The 17,871-nt window shown below is 36.7% G+C and overlaps 1 protein-coding gene across 1 annotated transcript in view; it reads right to left on the minus strand.

Moving 5' to 3' along the window:
- The window catches only part of STK3 (serine/threonine kinase 3), a 282,561-nt gene that overhangs the window by 119,882 nt on the left and 144,808 nt on the right, over positions 1 to 17,871 (minus strand). Inside the window, 2 exon segments of the mRNA XM_078441875.2 lie at positions 6,331 to 6,456; positions 17,440 to 17,577. Coding sequence (XP_078298001.1) covers positions 6,331 to 6,456; positions 17,440 to 17,577 — 264 coding nt within the window.

The following is a 17,871-nucleotide window of genomic DNA, read 5'->3' on the forward strand; positions in this document are numbered from 1 at the left end:
GTAACTAAAAAAGGAATCAGAACTCGTTGGTTTAGTAAGTCCCTAGCCTCAACAGACAGGAAACAATGCTACAATTATGAAAAAGCTTCCAAGCAAACATCAAATCCAAGGTACCTTCAGAAAAAATTGTCTAAAAATCAAGCTGCACTGGTGACCTTAAAATCCTTTACTAAGACTTCAGAAAGAGCTAAATACGTAATAGGGCTTTTATGAAGCTTAAAGGCATTGTCCCGTAGCATCCTTAGGAGAGAACATGGTAAAGAAGCAATTATTTCAACAAAATGTAGGGGTGTCGCCTGGTCTAATGGAGTGAACCACAATAGGATTTATAGGGTGCCCACACAATTGTTTTTTGGCAGAAACACCACCAGCATGGTCTCACTAGGACAAAGCACAAAATGAAAAGAGGATTCTGGAGTCTCAAACTTCTACAGGCAGGAAGGGGCTGAGAAAATAATTTAGTTCAAAACATAGGCTGTCTTCCTATGAAAAAGGAAGAAAGACACAGAGAACAGAAGCAAGAACTCAGAGGGCACAGCAAAGAGTCATTGAGAAACAGGGCTGGAATAGAACTGAAATACTCAAATAGAACTTCTAACACTTTCTTGGCTGGATTCCAAAATTGCCATGGACTGCTAATTATTGTGCCTCCTGTCCTCACTCTTTGAAAACAACCGTCTATAGTGATAGTCTTATGCCTGACCCAGCACTGTATTTTGGGTATGTGGGGGGCAGATAACTAACCTTTAGTTTGCCAGTCTTCAAACTGAGATAAGCTAGACTGAAGGATTCTCATCTCTTTCCAAATGTGATCTAGAAGACAAAACACTGAACTGGGAGCTGATAATGTAAAGGGATAATACTCAGAGTGAAGAAGAGACAGTTAAGAAGTAGTAAGTATATTCCATATGGGCAAAGAATGTAAATAATTCGTAGCCAAAGGACACTTTGTATTAGTTTTAAAACATGCCCATAAATTCCCTGAAATTCTCCCTGAAAAGGTAGGGTCTACTTCTCTGCTTAAGTGTGGGGCAGACTAAGTGACTTGTTTTTATTTTTTAATTGAGGTGAACTTCAAGTAACATAAAAATATTTTAAAGTGTACAATCAGTGACATTTAGTGCATTCACAAGGTTGTTCAACCATTATCTTGATCAGGTATCAAAATATTTTCATCACCCCCCCCACCCCAAAAAAACACTTCACTCATCAAGCAATCATTCCCCATCTCCCCTACTTCCCTGCCCCCTCCCCCACCCCCTGGCCAGTCTCTGGCAAGCACTAATCTGATTTTTGTCTCTAAAGATTTACCTGTTTCAGATCGTTCATATGATACAACATGACTTTTTATGTGTGGCTTCTTTCACTTGGTATAAGGTTTCCATGCTGTAGCATGTATCCCTATTTTATTTCTTTTTATGGCTAAATAATACTCCATTGTGTGTATATACCACAATTAACCTGCTTTTGTCTACTGTGAATGGTATTGGGAACATTCATGTACAAGTATTTATTTGAGTATCTGTTTTCAATTCTTAGAATATTTCCACAGCAGCTGTACCATTTCACATTTCCATCAGCAATGTATGAGGGTTCCAATTTCTCCATATCCTTATGAACAGTGGTTATTTTCCTGGCTTTTGTTTAATCACAGCACACCTAGTGAGTGTGAAGCAACATCTCATGGTGAATTTGACTTGCATTTCCCTAATGACTAATGTTGCTGAGCCTCATTTCATGTGCTTGTTGGCCATCTGTGTATTTTTGGAGAAATGCCTACTTACATTCTTTCCTTAGTTTTCAATTAGGTCTTTTTGTTGTTGAGGTGCCACGGTTCTTTATATATTTTCAATGCTAGACCCTTACCAGATATATAATTTATAAATATTTTCTCCCATTCCATAGCATGTCTTTTCATATCTTGATGATATCCTTTGATATATAGAGTTTTAAATTTTGATAAATTTCAATTTTTCTATTTTTTTTCTTTATTACTCGTGATTTGGTTTTCTAAGAATCCACTGCCAAATCCAAAGTCAGGTAGATTACTTGTTTTCTCCTAAGCGTTTTAACATTTTAGCTCTTATATTTGGTTTGCTGATCCATCCAATTAGATCTTACATTAAAAGGCCTTTGTATATGATGAAAGGTAGGGGTCCAAGTTCACTTTTTTACATGGCTATCCAGTTGTCCCACTACCATTTGTTAAAGAGATGGTTCTCTTTCCACCAAAGAGTCTCCACACCTTTGTTGAAAATCAACTGGCCATGGACATATGGGCTTTTCTGGACTCTCAATTCTAATCCATTGGTCTATATGTCTATCCTTATGCCAGTATCACATTTGATTACTACAGCATTATGCTAAGTTTTGAAATTGGGAAGTGAGTACTCCAACTTTGTTCTTCTTTTTCAATACTGTTTTAGTTATTTGGGGTCCCTTTGATCCATCTGAATTTGAGGATAGGTTTTCGCATTTTGCAAAAAGGACCACTGATATCTTGATAGGGACTGGATTAATCTGTGAATCACTTTGGGAAATACTGTTATCTGAACAATAGTAAGTCCTCCAACCCATTTACACGGGATATCCTTCCATTGATTTAGGTACTCTTTAATTTCTTTCAGCAATGTTTTGTACTTTTCACTGTACAAGTTTTTTACCTCCTTGCTTAAATTTATTCTCAGGTGGGGCACCTGGGTGTCTCAGTCAGTTTAAGGATCCGACTTTGGCTCAAATCATGATCTCGCAGTCTGTGAGTTCGAGCCCTACACTGGACTCTGTGCTGACAGCTCGGAGCCTGGAGCCTGCTTCAGATTCTGTGTCTCCCTCTCTTTCTGCCCCTCCCTTGCTCATGCTCTCTCTCTCTCTCTCTCTCTCTCTCAAAATAAACATTAAAATTTTTTTTAATATATTCTCAAATATTTCATTCTTTTGGATACTATGGTAAATAGAACTGTTTATTTAATTTCCTTTTTCCGTCACTTATTGCTGGTACATAAAAACATAACTGATTTTTGTATGTTGATTTTATACCCTCCAACTGTGCTGAACTTGTTTATTAGCTCTACTAAATTTAGCTGTTTTTTACAGACACCATCCAGAAAGCTGCTCTAGTTCAACAGAGCCAAAACAAAGGCAAGTCTCTGTGCTGGTCCCTCAGGGAACCACCAGACAGGTCAAAATGCAAAGCCACAATTTTTTGAGCATAAGCTTCTTATTGCTCTCCCCTACCATCTCTCTCCACTGCTGTTCCCACGGCTGCTGCTGAGCTACATATGGGGGCTGTGGGGGGGGGGGGTGGTGGTGGTGGTGGTGCTGGGTGGCTCCGTTGGTTAAGCGTCGGACTTCGGCTCAGGTCATGATCTCGCGGTCTGCAAGTTCGAGCCCCGTGTCGGGCTCTGTGCTAACACCTCAGAGCCTGGAGCCTGCTTCAGATCTGTGTCTCCCTCTCTCTCTGCCCAGCCCCCACTCACACTCTGTCTCTCAACAAAACTTAACATTAAAAAGAAAATTTTTTTAAGAAAAAGAAATAGAAAATGGGGGATGGCAGGCATGTAGACCAAAATGCCACAACACTATCTTACCAAAATTTAGCAGCCTCCTTCTTCAGTAAGCACTGTCCTGGTTGCTGTAAGTTTTTTTATTCGATTTCAGTGTTTTGAAAAAGTTGATTTGTCAGTTATTTTTCCAACTTAATGGCTGTTTCTGCGGAGGCACAGATTCTTAGAGCTCCCTACTCCACCATTTCTACGACCAGTAACTTCTCTTAACAAACACAATGTGGCAGAAGTGCCAGTATGTAACTCCCAAGAGTAGGTCATAAAAAGCATTGAGATTTCCTCCCTGTTCTTTCTCTTGGATCACTTCCTCTGAGAGAAGCCAGTTTCCATGCTGTGAAGACTCTCAAGTAGCCCTAGAGAGAGTCCACACAGCGAGGGACTGAAGCAGCCCCAGGACAGCCACATGAGTGAGCTACCTTAGAACTCCAGTTCTTGTCAAGCCCTCAGTTGACTGCAGTTCTCACTAACACTTAGCCTGCAACCTCATGAGAAACCCTGAAAATTATCTAACTAAGCCACTTATGAAATAACTGATCTACAGATACCATGAAATAATGAATGTGTATTGTGGTAGGCTGCTAAGTTTTGGGACACACGATATTTAAAGCTGAGCCTCAAAAGGTGAGAAGAACCAAGTGACTTGAGTTCTTGGGAAGAAGAATGTTTCAAGCAGAGGGAGGAAAGGTTTCTGGCACATTAAAAATAAAAAATTTGAAAGAAGATCAATGTGGCTGGAGCTCAGTGGAGAAGAAGAAAATAAAGAAAAAGAGATCACTCAAGTGGCAGAAAGTAACCTAAGTGACTAGCGTAAGGTCTTAAAACCAGTAAAAACTGGTAAGCCCTGGAGTAATCAATGTTTCCCTATCCATCAAAAGTGGAAACTGGTCTACAGTTAAGTACAGGAAGACAGAACAAAGCAAAACAATCACTTGTCCATTGACAGATAATTGGAGGCAGTCCACCAGCCCAGCACCCATAAGAAAACTGCACAAGGTGACAGAAAGGCAGATGGGTACCACCACAGAAGGGCAAAAAACAGACATTTTTGTGAATATAAACTTCTCAGAAATTTTACAACTTTGATAATCCAATGTTGCTTATTTTTGAAGTAATAAACATTTGATTAAAAAGTGAGCATAAAGTATTAGTGAATGAACATGGGAGCATACAAGTACAAGACCTAGTTTTATTCTTGGTTCCTCATTAGCTTTATGAACTTTGGTAAATCACTTCTCTCCTAACCCAATCTCCCTCATCTGCAAAATGGGATAATAACATATATAGTACATGACCAATCTTCCTTTTTTTAAAGATCAAATGAAATAATATATGACAAAAGTACTTTTAAAACTAAAAAAAAAAAAATCTAGAAAAAAATTAACATTTACAAATGTTAACTGGAGAAAAATCAGTAACTATATCTATTATCACACAGGAACCCAGGGTGGGAGCTATAAAGCCCTTTGAAAGCAAGAACCAAGGTCTTTACCTCATTCCATATTACTTAACTTTAATAGAGTGGATACACAATCCCAAAGGAACAAAACACAAAACAAAACAAAACAAACAAACAAAAACTTGGGGCACTGGGTAGCTAAATCAGTTAAGTGTCTGACTCTTGATTTTGGCTCAGGTCATGATCTCATGGTTCTTGAGTTCAAGCCCCGCCTTGGGTTCTGCACAGTGTGGAGCCTGCTTGAGATTGTCCCTCTTCCTCTCTCTCTGTCCTTCCCCTACTCATGCTCGCTCTCTCTCTCTCTCTCTCTCAAAGTAAATAAATAAAAAAAACAAAAACCTTTAAAAAGATGTTATTTACAATTCTGAATGGCAAATTGATTAGTAAAAATCTTACATCTGGAATATAAGCTCAAAACATCTGTCTCACAAGGCAGTCCACAGTCACTGCCAAATGAATAACCGATGTAGTTGCAAATCTAAAAAATATGATCGTAAATCAGCTCTGCAAAGATGCATATTTGTCCTTGTCCTCAGCTACCACATGATACAAGTTTTAATAACTGGTGAAACGGGTAAAAGAATTTCAAAAGAAATCCCAATTGGATAACCAGTCTCTGAAACTAAAACTAAATGTAATTAGCAAAATAATACTATTTGTAGACGATTAAAACTATAAGATTAAAAAAGTCTATGGGAAAATACAGATATTATCAATGACATTTCAATCAGTAAAAAAATAAAATGATATTTGTGCTTTCAGATTTTACAATTATCTGAGTACCATGAGGTATTCATCTCTGGATCTTAAACCAGAAAAAAATTTATAATTTGAAATAAGAAAAACATCATTAGTGAAGAACATAAGCATTAAACATTATAAAATGAGAGACATAATTATTTTGGTATTAAGATGCACTGATGCATGAATATAAAGTAAATGGGATAAACGGGTAGGTTCTTATATGGCCTCCCGCTTTCTCTAGCAACCCATCTTCTACTGTGGTACCCTTTATTTACAGCATAATTGATAGCTAGTTGAAAGAAAGTTCTAGAAGATATGACACAAAATTGACCAAATATGACACTGAGTGTCATCTAGATACTAGATACTATACTCTAATTCTTAAGACATCAGGAAAGGATAGCAAACATTTGATGCAAACAAAATACATTTTGAAATTTAATAAACAAACACATCTCCTTGCATAATAAAATAAGTGCTATTGACATATTTAAAGAAAAAAAACCCAAATTTATAGAAAAATGACTTGGAAGGAAAAAAATCAACTTTTTGAGGGTAATTACAAACCGAATTTTCTTCTTCCTCTTCCAGTTCTCGCTGTTGCTCTTCATGTCTTTTAGCTTTGATCTCCATAGCTTCTGTGATCAGGTCTCTTAAAATTGATACAGGCTTTGCATTCTTGATAAAAGGGTGCTGGAAAAGTAAAATTCAACGGTATAAATTCCAAACATTTCTCTGAATTATATCTAAAATATGTTAAAACAACACATAAATGCTAATCAGGATCACAGGCTTCAATTGTTCTTTCAACTAAAATTAAATGTATATATTAAGAAAAGAGAATATTCCAGCTGCTTTAGAAACAAAGATTTTGTTTTTGGGTTTACTTGCTTTTGGAAAACCATTAAGGCACACACAAAACATGCAATCCTGTTAATAAAACTACATTACATTACCCTTAAAAATATAATTGTCCAGGGGCTCCTGCGTGGCTCAGTTGGTTAAGCATCTGACTTTGGCTCGGGTCATGATCTCACGGTTCAGAAGTTTGAGTCATGAGTGAGGCTCTGTGCTGACAGCTCAGAGCCTGCAGCCTGTTTCAGACTCCTCTCTCTCTGCCTCTCCCCACTCATGCTCTTTCTCTCTCTCTCTCTCTCTCAAAAATAAATAAACATTAAAAAAAATTTAAAAATATAACTGTCCAGGGGTGCCTGGGTGGCTCAGTCGGTTAAGCAACAGACTTCGGCTCAGGTCATGATCTCACAGTTCGTGGTTTCGAGCCCCGCGTCGGGCTCTGTGCTGACAGCTCAGAGCCTGGAGCCTGCTTCCGATTCTGTGTCTTCCTCTCTCTCTGCTCCTCCCCCTGCTTGCAGCCTGCCTCCCTCTCTCTCTCAAAAATAAACATTAAAAAAAAAATTAAAAAAAATATGTATGTATAATTGTCCAAAGGAAGTGTAGATTAGATAGTGAAAAAGATAAAGAATTTTTTAACAGGTTGGTGATGATCAGTTACTAGAGGGGAAGTGGGTGGGGGGCAATGGCTTAACAGGTGATGGGGATTAAGGAGTGCACTTGTAATGAGCTCTGGGTGTTATACAAAAATGCTGAATCACTATATTTTACATCTGAAACGAATTATTACGCTGTATGTTAACTAACTGTAATTTAAACAAAAACTTAAAAATTTTTTTAATTAATTAAAAATTCTCATAAAAAATAAGAGATTGGTGATTATATTACATATGAAAATAAAATTATTTTGGTAATACATACAAATTTTAATTAATCTTCATAAACTGACAGCCACAATCAGTGGCCCAAAGGAGGCAACTATTCTGTTACTTCTTTTACATATTTTTTACTTTATTATGTTTTGAATAATATAATCATCTCCAATGGAGAAACAGTAATAAAGGAAATATTTTTCAGAAAATAAATACTGTCTCACTTCTATGCTATGTATAAAACACCTTTTAACTTCTTTTTTTATAGCATCTTGATCTAGTGAAAATATCTGAGTTTGCTATATTTCTGGTAAATAGAAGGGAAACCACCAGGATAGACCTGGGTTTTCAATGACTTTTTTATTGGGGAAAGGGAGAAGGAGTGTGAGAGAAAGTAGGGGACAGGTTACAAATACAATTTGAGATAAATAACCTTATTTTGAGGCAGCAACACAGTTTCAAAATGTTAATTTTCATATTACATATCCATAGATAGTTATTTTAATAAAGATCAACAGAACATAAAAATATTCTTAAAGACAAAAAAATAATGCTAAAGAAGAAATTATACACATTTAGAATAGAATTTAAAAAAAATAAAATGGTGAACATATCATTTGGGAAAACTATATGGAAGAATTTTGCCAGATTACAGAAATACTAGAATTGATGGCAAAGAACCAATAAATTCTTCTATAACAGTTACAAACTAATCGCCAGATTAATTAAGAGCTAGTAACATAACTGCAGTGCAGATTCCCAGTCATCCACTAAAACAGAGTTGGGATTGGATGTATGGCAACCCAGCTAGATCCTACATTTCTCAGTCTCCCCCTTTCAGTTGGTTGTGACTGTGTGACTAAGCTCTCATGAATGGGTTGTGAGTACAAGTGGTGTGTTCCACTCTCAGATCTGATCCTTATGCACTCTTCCGTGAGTTCGTCTCTTTCTACGAAGCTGGAAAACAGAAAATACAGTGTCTCAGAGGATGGTGGAGCTGTGAGCAGGAAGGAACCCCAGTTCGACTCTAAAAATTTTGAGAACACTTGTGGAAAGGTCTCAAAAAGTAATAATTGAAGATATGTTCTTTGCTCTTAAGCAACTTATCATCTAGAATAAGAAATAAAAGATACATATAGAAAATTACAATGTGACATACAAGTTACATTCATGATGGCTTGATGCAGACTATATGATTTATGATTAAGAAATGTAAGAGCAGAAGAAAAGGTAATGTGACAATCTCAGATACCTCACACAGAAGAAACAGACCATTTTAGGGAGGAGGACAAGTATGAACAATATGAACAAACACACAAAGATAAGAGATGTATGCCAGAACACAGTAGGAAGATCCACCTAGCCAAAACAGAAACACTATTTAGAGAAATGGGGTTCCGGGAATTTAGATCCAGAAAACAGTGGAACAAGAAGGATAAATGCTAAAAATGAGATGCCTGGATTCTGTCTGAGAGCCACTTCAATTACATAAGCAAGAAAATAATGTAAGGAAAAGAATGTCTTTGACAGCATAATCTTGCAGTAGAGTTTAGACATGAAATAGAGTGGGAAGAGACTATAATAACACAAGTGTAAATTATTAAGAACATGGGTGAAAAAAATAGCTCACACAAGTGAGGGGAAATAGTGACTCTCACAGAAGAACTCTTAAAAAGGATTTAGTTACCAATATTAACAGAAGTGGAAGAAGACCAACAGTACAAAAAACTGAGAACTAGAATTATTCTTCTTTATTTTTTTTTAATGTTTATTTATTTAGAGACAGAGAGCACACAAGTGGGGAGGGGCAGAGAGAGAGGGAGACATGGAATTCGAAGCGGGTTCCAGGCTCTGAGCTGTCAGCACAGAGCCCAATGAACCCAGGAACCGTGAGATCATGACCTGAGCCAAAGTCGGACACCCAACTGACTGAGCCACCCAGGCGCCCCAGAATTGTTCTTCTTTAAAAAGGCACAGATGAGACACCTGAGTGGCTCAGTCGGTTAAGCATTCGACTTCAGCCCAAGTCATGAACTCACAGTTTGTGAGTTCGAGCCCTGTGTCAGGCTCGTGCTATAGCTCAGAGCCTGGAGCCTGCTTCAGATTCTGTGTCTCCCTCTCTCTGCCCCTATGCCACTCAGGCTCTGTTTCTGTCTCTCAAAAGAAAAAATAAATAAATAAAAATAAATGTTAAAAAAATTTTTTTAAAGGCACAGAAATTTCAAATTGTATTATACTTTATCTTCTCAGGGAAAATTATTAGCCAATCCTGCAAGCCACAGTTTTATCTTTAAAAAATACCAAAGTACATATATGATTCATCCAATCTACTTCAATTTTATTTTCATGAAGTTTATTCAGTATTATGTTACTATTAGTCTATAGGGCTCAACATTCTTAATCTCAAAATCTCAGCATATCTGATTTCACTTGCACTCATGTCTTCTCTACATAACTGCTACAGGTATAATTTGACCAACAAAGAGGAACTGGCTAAAAAAGTTAAAAGGGTACTTGAGGAACAAGGCCATATTATTTGAGGATTCTTGACAGTCAGAAGAGAAATTTTATCAAACACTGGCTGATTTAAGTTTACTTATTATTCTGAGAGACAGAGCACAAGCAGGGAAGGGCAGAGAGGGAGGGAGGGAAGGAGAGAGAGAGAGAGAAAGAGAGAGGGAGAGAGACAGAATAGCAAGCAGACTCAACACTGTCAGTGCAGACCCCAATGTGGGGCTCGAACTCACAAACCATGAGATCATGACCTGAGCCAAAGTCAGACGCTCAACCAACTAAGCCACATAGGTGCCCCTGGCTGATTTTTAAAGACTGTTTTTCAAGGCTTTTTTAAAGTAGCAGGTAGTGGGGTGCCTGGATGGCTCAGTCTGTTGAGCATCCAACTGTTGATTTTGGCTCAGGTCATGATCCTAGGGAAGTGGGTCAAGCTCCACATCAGGCTCCATGCTGAGTGTGGCCTGCTTAAGATTCTCTCTCTTTGTCCCACGGCCTCCTCCCCCTCTCTAAAAAATAAAATAAAAATAAAGTAGCAGATGGTAAAATTAAAAATGCAAAGCAACATAATAACTACAAATACCAGAGAAAACAAGTTGACAAAAGTAAAACATGACAACTGTGATTTAAATTTTATTAAGATACACCAATGTAAATAAATGGGTTGAATTTCCATTTATTAAATAGTATTGTAGTTAAGCACTAAAAGACACTTAGATTACAAGATAAATTCAACTACATACTTTCTAAATAAGATATATTTATAATAAGTCTAACTCATGTTTCTATAAGAGGCATACTAAGAAAAACTTGGGTTAAAAGTCAAAGATAGGCAATGAAATAGTAGTCAAACACAAAAATTTATCAAGAATAAAATGGTCCAAATAAAATAAAAGTGAAGGCTCAAACAGTACATGATGAAACAGTCATTTAATGTTTATAAGGGACGTAATATAAAGAAACATAGTTATAAACTTAATACAACATTATGATTCAAAACAATTTTAGAGAATTAAGTTCTAAATAAGTAAGACATAGGAAATAGTGGGGCTTTCTTGCTCACTGAGAAAATAGGCAAAAAAAAATTTAAAAACTATCTGAATATTATAATCAGATTGAATCAACAGAAAAATTAGTAAAAAGAAGCTACATCTTTTTGTTAAATGCCTAGAGAAGCATGTGGTACTACTCTAAGAATAGGAAGAGCAATGAAACAAAATATAATGTCCCCAGAAATAGAATATAATACACAAAATAAACAGTCATACTATGAAGATAGCATTTTCAATCACTGAGGAAAAATAACTTTAAACTGGTGCTGAGATAATGCCTGTCTTTTGTGGGAAAATTTAAACTAGATCTTTATCACAGAAACACGAAAATAAATTCCAGATAGATGAAAGGAGGTGAAAGTTAAAAAAATAGAAACACAGAGAACAAGAGGGTAATATATGAGAATATTTATATGTTCAATCCAATGCTATAAAACAAAAGAAAAAGATGATTTGGATACATATAACTTAAAAATGCATAAATGACAAAAAATATGAATTAAAAAGTTTATTTGTAACATTTATATCAGACAAGAAGGTGATCACAAGAGTTTTTAAAAGAATCAGTAAGAAAAAGATAAGCACACCAAATTCTAAAAGGCTATTTCTAAATGCATCTAAAGGAAAATCAAAACTAAAAAAGGGTGAGGGGCACCTGGTTGGCTCATTTGGTTAAGCATCCGACTTTGGCTCAGGTCATGACTTCATGGCTCCTGAGTTCGAGTCCCACATCAGGCTCTGTGCTAATAGCTCAGAGCCTGGAGCTTGCTTTAGTTTTTGTGTCTCTGTCTCTCTGCCCCTCCCCTGCTCACACTCTGTCTGTCTCTCTCTCAAAAATAAATAAACATTAAAAAAAATGTTTTTTAACTAAAAAAGGGTGAGAATTCATAAAACACCTGAACTAATGTTGTAGTGACAGGAAATACCCCAAATCAACCTACCACATTCTTGATCATGTATCTTTAAAATAAGGCTGCCTGAAAATTACCTCTTTTAAAATCTGAGATAGTGCCTCTTAAATTTTGTTCATGTTCTGAATTACCAATTTCTGAACTGACAGAATTCAAATTAGTGATTTATTCAAAAAAACTTCATAGCAAACAAGAATTTAAAGTGAATTGAAGAAGAGACTTCTGCTTCTGGACAAAATGAATAGACATACTTTTCCCTGTAACTCTCCATTAAAGCACAATTAAAACCCTGGACAAAACATAGGAAGATTCTGAAAGATGGAGAGAAGGTGGCAAAATGGGTAGGGACTCTGGAATTTGGGGTAGAACACAGCTTTGAGGTCCATGGTTTTCTGTTTTACCTCACTTATCCCAGATCAGGTACTAGAGAAGCCAGCACAACTAAGAAATACCAATGGACACAAGTGAAAAAAACAAAAACAAAAACCCTACAAAAGCCTACTCTCTCAAGCCAAGAGATCAGGAAAGGACAGCTAACAAGACAAAAGTTTTAGGTAACAACCAATCTAGTCCAGCCAAACACTACACAGAAAACACTGACCCCTCCCCCACCAGCAAAGGCTGAATGAGGAACCCAGACTTCCAACCTCTGGAGGCTGTCCAATCCTTCTACTGAGGTGGTATCAGAGAAGACCAAGTATCAGGCTAGGGCTTTCACTTCTATCAGGCCGTATAACAAATTGTCAGCCACCCTGCTGGTGTGAAGTGTCTGCAGAGACTGTGTTGCAGGCTGGACTTATACCCCTACCAGGCAATAATGAAACAAACAAACAAACAAACAAACAAACAAACAAAAAAACCCACCCCCTCCCTGCTGGAGTGGAATCAGACAGAGGCCCACTGGAGAGTCAGAACTTTCATCACCAGCAAGCTATAATGAGGCCCTGCAGTTCTAGGAGAGGCCACTAGATGCGCCCCAGCCCTCACCCCTGTTCAGTAAGTAATAAGGGACCCCAGCACACACATGTCAAAGGAGACCAAGTGGGGGTATCAGACTTCTACTGCTACCTGGCAGAAATGAGATGGGGCCCCTTTCCCTCACTGAAGCAGCATCAGAGGACACCTGTTAGAAAATTTAAATAAGATCTACACTCTCACCATAATACCCAAAATGTCCCAGTTCCAAATGAAAAACACTCACCATACCAACAAGCAGGAAAATCTCAACTAAAATGGGAAAAGACAGTCAACAGACAGCAACATCAAGATGACATGGCTGTTAGAATTACGTAACAAGGGGGCGCCTGGGTGGCTCAGTCGGTTAAGTGGCCGACTTCGGCTCAGGTCATGATCTCGCGGTCCGTGAGTTCGAGCCCCGCGTCGGGCTCTGTGCTGACAGCTCAGAGCCTGGAGCCTGTTTCAGATTCTGTGTCTCCCTCTCTCTGACCCTCCCCTGTTCATGCTCTGTCTCTCTCTGTCTCAAAAATAAAAAAATAAACGTTAAAAAAAAAAATTAAAAAAAAAAAAAAGAATTACATAACAAGGATTTTAAGGCAGTCATCACAAAAATGCTTCGACAAGTAATTACAAACATGCTTGTAAACAAATGAAAAATTGGAAAGTCTCCAGAAAGAAATAGAAGATATAAAAGAGAAACAAATGAAAAAGTTAGAATTGAAAAATACAGTAATGACAATAAACTCAATGAATGGGCTCATCAGCAGATGAGGACAGAGGGATGAATCAGTGAATTGTAATATAAAACAGTAGAAAGTACACAATGTGAACAACAGAAAGAAAATAGACTAGCATAAAAATGAACAGAATCTCAGGGATCTGTAAGACTAAAACAAAATGTCTAACATTTGTATCAATGGAGTCATAATAAAGAGAAGAGAAAGAGGGTAGGACTGAAAAAACATTAGAAAAAATAATGACCAAAAACTTTCCTAAACTAGTAAGAGATAAAAACCTACAGATTTAAGAAGGTAAACAAACTCCCAACAGGATAAATCAAAAGAAATTCATACCTAGACACATAATTAGACCTGTGAAAATTAGGACAAAGAAAAAAAATCTTGAAAACAGCAAGGGGTAAAACAATCCAACAAAGAGACAGTAGAGTGCTCATAAGAAACTGTGATATCAGAGGAAGTGGCACAATATTTTTCAAGTGCTGAAAGGAAAAAAAAAAACCTGTCAACCAAGAATTCTATAGCTAGTGAAAATATCCTGCAGGAAAGAAAAGGAAATCCATATATTCTCATATGAAGGAAAACTAAGAGAATTTCTTACTGCAGACCTACCTTAAAAGAATGGCTTACAGGAAGTCCTCTAGACACAAAGGAAGTAATAAAAGAAGGGACTGTGAAACATTAGGAGAAAGAACAATGGAAAGAGCAAAAATAGGGTAAATACAACAGATTACCCTTATTGAGTTTTCTCAATTGTTTAAAGGTTAAAGCAAATATTTTACCACTGTTTGACACAGATCTCTATGTATGAATAGAAAATATTTTGACTACTATAAATGGGAGGGATAGCAAGGTAGATAAAGTTCTACTCCTCAGTTGAACTGGTGAAATGGAAGAATAAGTCACGTTCCATGGGAGTTCACAGAGTAACCCATGACATCATCTGTTCTAGTCAAGCTCAGGGGTCAATTCAAATAATGGCAGATCTCAGTCAACCTCACAGTCTCACAGAAATACATCCTGGGGCAGGAGCTGACTTCAGGTTCTAGGCTGCCCACCAGCAGATACAAGGACCATCTTGAGATCTGGAACTTTAGCGCCACTAGGCTGAATTTGAACCCTGTCCTTTAATATCTTTGGGGTTTCAATCTCCTCATCTTTTAAAAACTACTAGGAGTTCACTAATAATTTCAAAGGATCCTTTCAGTCTATGATTCTTTTAAGCTTACACAATTATTTATATTGTGCCCTGGAGAAAAAAACACTATAAAAAATTCAGCATGAATTTCTTAAAAACTGTTTATCAGGGTCTAGAAATCAACATGGTATAATCTGTACATGTAGGCTATAGATGTGTCCACTAAAACTTGGTAATAAGACTGTCCTCTGAGAGTTATAATTCAACTCATAATATGTAAGACATACGCAAAACTCCTTTAAGAGACAGAATGGATTCCAGGCATCTAGCAAATAAGACTCAAATGAGACTAATGAGACTCACGATAATTATTCTATCTGATATACATGTATTAAGTACTGGATACCAGTAAATGATATGCACTTTTGGGAACACTGAGGAATGACAACTAGCCTTAACAAGGATGAGAGAGGAAGGCTTCCCAGAGGAGTACCTAATTTGAATTAGAAATAATTAAAGAAGAGTAAGAAGGAAACTGTTGGTGAAGGGGGTTTTTAACTAGGAGGGTTGGGGGAAACAGTGTGAAAAAAGGTACAGAGGATTGAAAGAGCATGGTCTGTATAATAAACTACAAGTCCATTATTTCAAAATTTATAGAGAAGAAAAAGAGAAGTAGCAAAGAGCAGTTACGAGGCTAGACAAGCAAGGGCACATTATAACAAAGGGCCTTGAATGGTTAACAATAGCACAATAGGAAGAAAAAAAAATCAAGAAAGCAAATATTGGCTCATATGCACTATACAGTTCTTGTTATAAAGAAGGATGGTTAAGCCAAACCCAACTAGAGGCTAAAGGGTAACAGAGCTTGTTAATGTAGCCCATCTAGGCCAACTTTTTGGGCAGAAAAGAGTGGAAAAAGAGTGGAGCTGGGGGACAAATGGAATAAACCCACAAGAGTCACTTTTACTGTGTGATCTTCAGTGAGTCATTTAACCTTTTGGGGCTTCAAGACCTTCATCCACAAAATAAGGGAATTATACTAGAGTATTTCTCAACTGCTTTTCTATCCTAAATACTCAAAGTGGGAAAAAACAAAACAAAAACCAGAGTATCTTTTCTTAAGATTAGAAAAGATTATGGAAGAAAGACTACAAAGAAATACTGGTTACATTATCCAAAATATCAGTTACCAGATATATTTGGATTTATTTTAACCATCATTTTTTGTGCTATCTGTCCCACTTTTTGTTTTGCTTCCCCCCTCCTTCTTTCTGGTCTTCCTTGGGGATGAATAATTTGGATACTCAACATGATAACAATACCAACTGGCCCTTGATTTATGTGCTCAAAATTCCTCTGTAATGCTGACAATATCTCAAAATAAAAGTTTTAATTAATTAATTCTTGAAAGGCAATATTTGCATATAACACAGAACTCAAAAGGCTCAAAAAGAGCATTCAGCAAAATGTATGTCTCTATCCCACTCCTGCTTCTTAGCCATACTGTTATCTACTCTGGAGGTCAGTTTCTTGATTATTTTTCCAGATCTACTCCACTGCAAGCATTGGTGCATGCACGCGCGCGCACACACACACGATTTATAAATGAAAGACATTATAATTAAACATATGATTATTATATGATATTACTGATTATATATTAATAGGACATATCAGTGGGTATATAGGATTGAATATTATAATGAATATAATAATATAATAAATTATGATGATATATACATATATGTATGTGTAGGTGTGTATACTCTGCCAATTACTCCTCTCAGTGGACCTTAGATTGCTTCCAACTGTTGGCAGATATTTATGTTGTTTCTGATCTTCTGTCATTACAATGTACTATGAATACTTCGACACATAAGTTATGTCAGCAATGGTTAACATTTTCTGTAGAACAAATTTCTAGAAGTGTAACTGCTGGGTCAAAAAAGAATTCCTTTCCAAATATCAAGAATTATTTTCCAAATATCAATTGATTATTAGCTTAGAGGTCTAAGCCAATTCTGTTGGGAAAATAAAGACACAGATGTTTATCAAAAGTATTAAATTATTTCTAATCGCAATAAATGCCAACGTAGATAAAAAATAAAACCTCCTGACACTCTGGATAAAGAGTCTGCTTGTAGTTGGGGGTGGGTACTGAAAGTATTTAGGTAATCATGTAATCAATATATATACACAACATAAGGTCTTTTCAAGGAGCTCAGGGATCTTGTATTTATATACCTTATGGTATATCAAAAAGTGAAAAAAGAAATGCTGGTCCAAGGACTAATACAGCAGGGGAAAAAAGCACAAAAAATACGAACAGTGGAGAAAATAACTCATTTCTGCACTGAGAACCTTTTAGAAGTTTTGTTTTAAACAACTTTGGAGGGAAGAATTGACAACAACAAATATAGAAAAAAGGGAAAAGACAGAAGACTGAATTTGGAAAACAGAAAAGGAAAATCGAGACACAGAGAACAGGTAGGCGAAGAATGGTGTGTGTGTCTTTGTCAATCCATATTTCCTCAGAGGTTTACATCTTGAGAAATTGGTTAATAAAAGCCACAGCAATTCTGGTCAATGTGAGAAAGCTACAAGGTATGAAGAAAATATCTTTCCCTTTCAGGCATAAGCACTGACCTGTAACAGTTGTGTGGCAGTAGCTCTCTGCTCAGGATTCTTCACGAGGCACTTTTTAACAAAATCGGTGAAATCATCAGACCAAAGTTCTGGCTTCCTGAATGTTGGTGGTGGATTTGTGGGAATCATAAAAATAGCCTAGCAAAAATGAAATAGCCAAAAGAAATTAAGTAAGAATCACAACAGCACACCAAAAAAACAAATCTCTCTATCTTTCTATCAGACCCTAAATCTGAAAAACAAATTTAAGCTGTTCTAGGATTTCCAGTAAGATTGCAATTCAGGAAGCAAGTCCATCTGCTACTAATGTAATCATTTCCCATTAAATTTCCTCTATTTGAATTGCAGCTCATTGAGCACATCATTCTTTATTTTATCTATTATTTTTAATCAGTCTCCAAAAAAGACTGCAATTCTAACCCTTTTACCAAA

The sequence above is a fragment of the Panthera onca genome, chromosome F2 (assembly GCF_046562875.1).
Source record: "Panthera onca isolate mPanOnc1 chromosome F2, mPanOnc1 haplotype 2, whole genome shotgun sequence".
NCBI lineage: Eukaryota > Metazoa > Chordata > Mammalia > Carnivora > Felidae > Panthera > Panthera onca.